General features: G+C 44.4%; 1 protein-coding gene across 1 annotated transcript; it reads right to left on the bottom strand.

Moving 5' to 3' along the window:
• Nucleotides 1–2750: 2750 nt before the first annotated feature.
• On the bottom strand, nucleotides 2751–3512 carry LOC115955531. The gene has a single exon (XM_031073673.1). It carries the CDS (start codon nucleotides 3510–3512, stop codon nucleotides 2751–2753), a length of 762 nt encoding a protein of 253 aa, XP_030929533.1.

The following is a 3512-nucleotide window of genomic DNA, read 5'->3' as shown; positions in this document are numbered from 1 at the left end:
GATGATTTCAAATTCAGACAACTATAGAAGCCATTGTGCTAGCCTTCTGGAAAAGACAAGACGCCGCAAGAGTGAGCATATAGGATGATATTTCATCATAAGATAAACTGTATGAGCCAAAAAGTAATGTCGTAGTCATTGTACAGCATATATGAGAGAGAGACAAGCCCTTTCAGCTCTTGAATATCGAGTCTCAGCATCCTTTAACATCCGACTGACATAGTAAATTGGCTGATCAACCCCCTGTTGATCTTCTTGGGCTATCAATGCCCTTACTGCCTCACTGTTGGTGGCCAAATAGAGCTTAAAGGGCTTCCCTGACGTGGGTGCACATACGGTTGGCAGCTTGGTCATGAGTTGCTGCAATTAAGAGAAGGCTTGCCAACATCTCTGACTCCAGCGATAAGGCCTTCCCTTCTTCAACAAGGGGGTAAAGGTAGTGGTGAGAGCGGCCAGACCGAGAATGAACCTCCAGATGTATGAAAGTTTACCAAGGAAGCTTTTAAGCTCCTTAACTATAGTAGGGGGCTTCATGGTAGCTATAGCTTGTGCCTTACTAGGATCAACATCTATCCCTCGTTGATGAACAAGGTAACCCAAAAGCTTTCCAGCGGGAACACCAAAAGCACATTTGAGGGGGTTCATACAAAGCTTGTAAAGGCAGCATCTTTCAAAAACCCTCCTTAAGTCACAAAAATGGTTTTCCCTTACTTTTGACTTCACCACAATGTCATCTACATAGTCTTCAATTTCTTTGTGCATCATATCATGAAAGATCGTGGTCATGGCCCTTTGGTAAGTGGTGCCGGCGTTCTTGAGGCCAAAGGGCATAATGGTGTAGTAGAAATTCCCAATGGGAGTCCGGAAGGTAGTCTTGGCTCCATCCTTAGGTGACATCCTAATTTGGTTGTAGCCGCTAAAACCATCCATAAATGAGAACATGGCATGTCCAGCAGCCGAGTCAATTAGCATGTCCATGTTTGGAAGTAGAAATTCATCTTTTGGGCATGCTTTATTGAGATTTCGAAAATCAACGCAGCATCATATTTGTCCATTCTTTTTCTTGATCGGCACTATGTTTAACAGCCACTTTGGGTGTTCAATGGGTCTAATGAAACTAGCTGCAAGGAGTTTCTACACCTCTTTAATGATTTGGGCTTCAATATCTAGATGGAAGGTTTGCATATGCTGTATTACCACTTCTAGGTCAAAATTAAGAGCATATGCTACTAAGTTGGGATCCAAGCCAAGCAACTCATTGTATTCCCAAGCAAAGACATCAACATATTCCTTCAAAAGTGCAATGAGTTGGTTTTTCTCTAGCTGTGACAGATTTGCATTAATTGAGGTTGTTCGTGGAATATTAGGGTCGTCACTAAGATCGACAACTTCAAGCTCCACATCAGCTAGTAAGGGCAAATTAGGAGTTGGTGGTAACTCCTCACATGGTTCAACAATGTTGTCAAAAGAACACTCCACCAGAGCTGCTGTTTCAACAATGCAGTATAGAGAATGCTCCACTGGAGCTGCCGTTTTTTTAGTGCAGCAGCAAGTTGGCGTTGTATTGGCTTCATTCAGTCCGGGACCCTTCTGTTTGAGACAACTAGGCCTCGCGTACCATCATAATCGGTAACCAAGGTGCCCATCTGGTAGTTGGATTTGCACGCACCTCAATTGTGACCCACTGCTAGATGCTTCCTTACGCTCCTTTTTCTTTTTCTTCTGATCAAAGATCCCTCTCAGATCCACTTCAGGTTCTTCCTCAATAACCTCCCAGTCAGGCAACGGGGTCCCTATAGGTTTTGACGTGGTATCTTCCCCACACGGGGTGAATTCATTATAAAAATCTACTTCAAAATAGTGAGCTTCAGACAAGTCAAATGGAGTATAATTGGCTGGGTGCGTATGGGCTTGCTGAGGAACCTCCCTTTAACACATTAGTGATATGTGGATGGGACCAACTTGTGTCCATAAAGCCAAGGCCGCCCGAGCAAGGCATGGTATGATACGGTTGAATCGATCACATGGAACCTTGTAAGTGCCACAATAGGTCCCATTCTAAGGACAAGTTGTATGCTCCCAACGGTATGCTCCTACATCCCAGTGAAACCAACCACTTCTATGGGAGTGTCGGTGACTCAACTAAGAGGGATTTTAGCTGCTTGGAATGTGCTAGCCGGGATGAGATTAACAGATGCACTAGTATCAACTAATGCCTTCCGTATGTGGATGTCATTGATTCAAGTGGCGACATACAAGGGTCTGCTATGATCAGGATGCTGCACTTCCATATCTTCGTCAGTAAAGGTGATGGCATTAGTAGTTTCTAAGAAAGCTCTGCTGGCATGAGCCTCAGCGGTAAGGCAGTATGTACCGGAGTCAAAGGCGATGGATACTAGTGCTTCGATTGCTGCCTTCCTTGCTTCTTCATTGAATCCAAGTTGGTTGAACAAGGTACAAAAGGCTGGGCTCCTTTGAATTGCTGAGACTGCTACGGGTGGTAATTCCCCACCATTACTCACATCATCTTCAATATTTCCTGCATGAATCACTACTGCCGCTGTAGCCTTCCCCATGTTATGTTGTGACAGTGGGTTCCGTTGGACCCCCTGCTCCTGGGTTAGATCAAGAGTCCCGTCTGTTATTTTTTTATGAAACATCCTCCGAAAAGCCCTACAATCTTTGGTCTTATGATGCACGTAATGATGATAACGACAATAATGAGGGTTTTGCTTATCTTCCTTCGTAGGCTACCGGTTTGGCTTGATGATTCTAAGGACTCCATCAACCACCCACTTATCGACTATCACCTTGATTTCTTCGTCAATACATGGAATGGGAGGTAGCTCCTGTTGTTCTGCACCATCATCCCTTTTGCGTTTTACCCCTGCTGCTGATTCACCACCGGAGACGGCAAGAGCTTGAGGAGGGTTTCTTTTCTCTGGTCTAGGCTTGTCAATGACAGATGGCTTAACTGATAAGGTTGTCTTCCGAGCTTTTTGGAGTAATTGGGCAAATTGATGAATGTCAAGGTTCTCCAAGTGTGCTCTGTATTCCGGGAATATGTTGTCGATGCAAATCTCTACTAGCTCTTGCTCTTTGTACTGCCCGTAACAATCGAGGGCGATATCTCTAAACCACCTAATAAAATCAAGGAGCCTTTCGAAAGGCTTTTGTTTCGAATTGTGAAGGGTGATGATGGTGACCTTCTTCTCACCATAGAAATACTTAGTGCAAAAACTTTCCACCATATCTTCCCATGTGGGAATGGAATTAGGTTGAAGAGTAGAGTACCATGTGTAAGCACGGTCAATGAGGGACTTTGAGAATTTCCTCTGACAAAGCTCCCTATCTCCTGCAAATGGTCCCATAGAATCCATAAATTTGCTAACATGCTCCATTGCATTCCCCTTCCTCCCATCATAAAGGACGAGGGTAGGTGTTTCATACTTCTCCAAATATGGCTTGCCAAGTAGCTCTGCTGGATATGGGGGTTTGCGAATGTAACGCAT

This window comes from Quercus lobata, chromosome 8 (assembly GCF_001633185.2).
Source record: "Quercus lobata isolate SW786 chromosome 8, ValleyOak3.0 Primary Assembly, whole genome shotgun sequence".
Taxonomy (NCBI): Eukaryota; Viridiplantae; Streptophyta; class Magnoliopsida; order Fagales; family Fagaceae; genus Quercus; species Quercus lobata.
This window is presented reverse-complemented; position numbering and strand designations above follow the sequence as displayed.

What these genes read in the sequence shown, in the direction of transcription:
- LOC115955531 (XM_031073673.1), bottom strand. Translation starts at nt 3,512, where the DNA reads ATGCGTTACATTCGCAAACCCCCATATCCAGCAGAGCTACTTGGCAAG.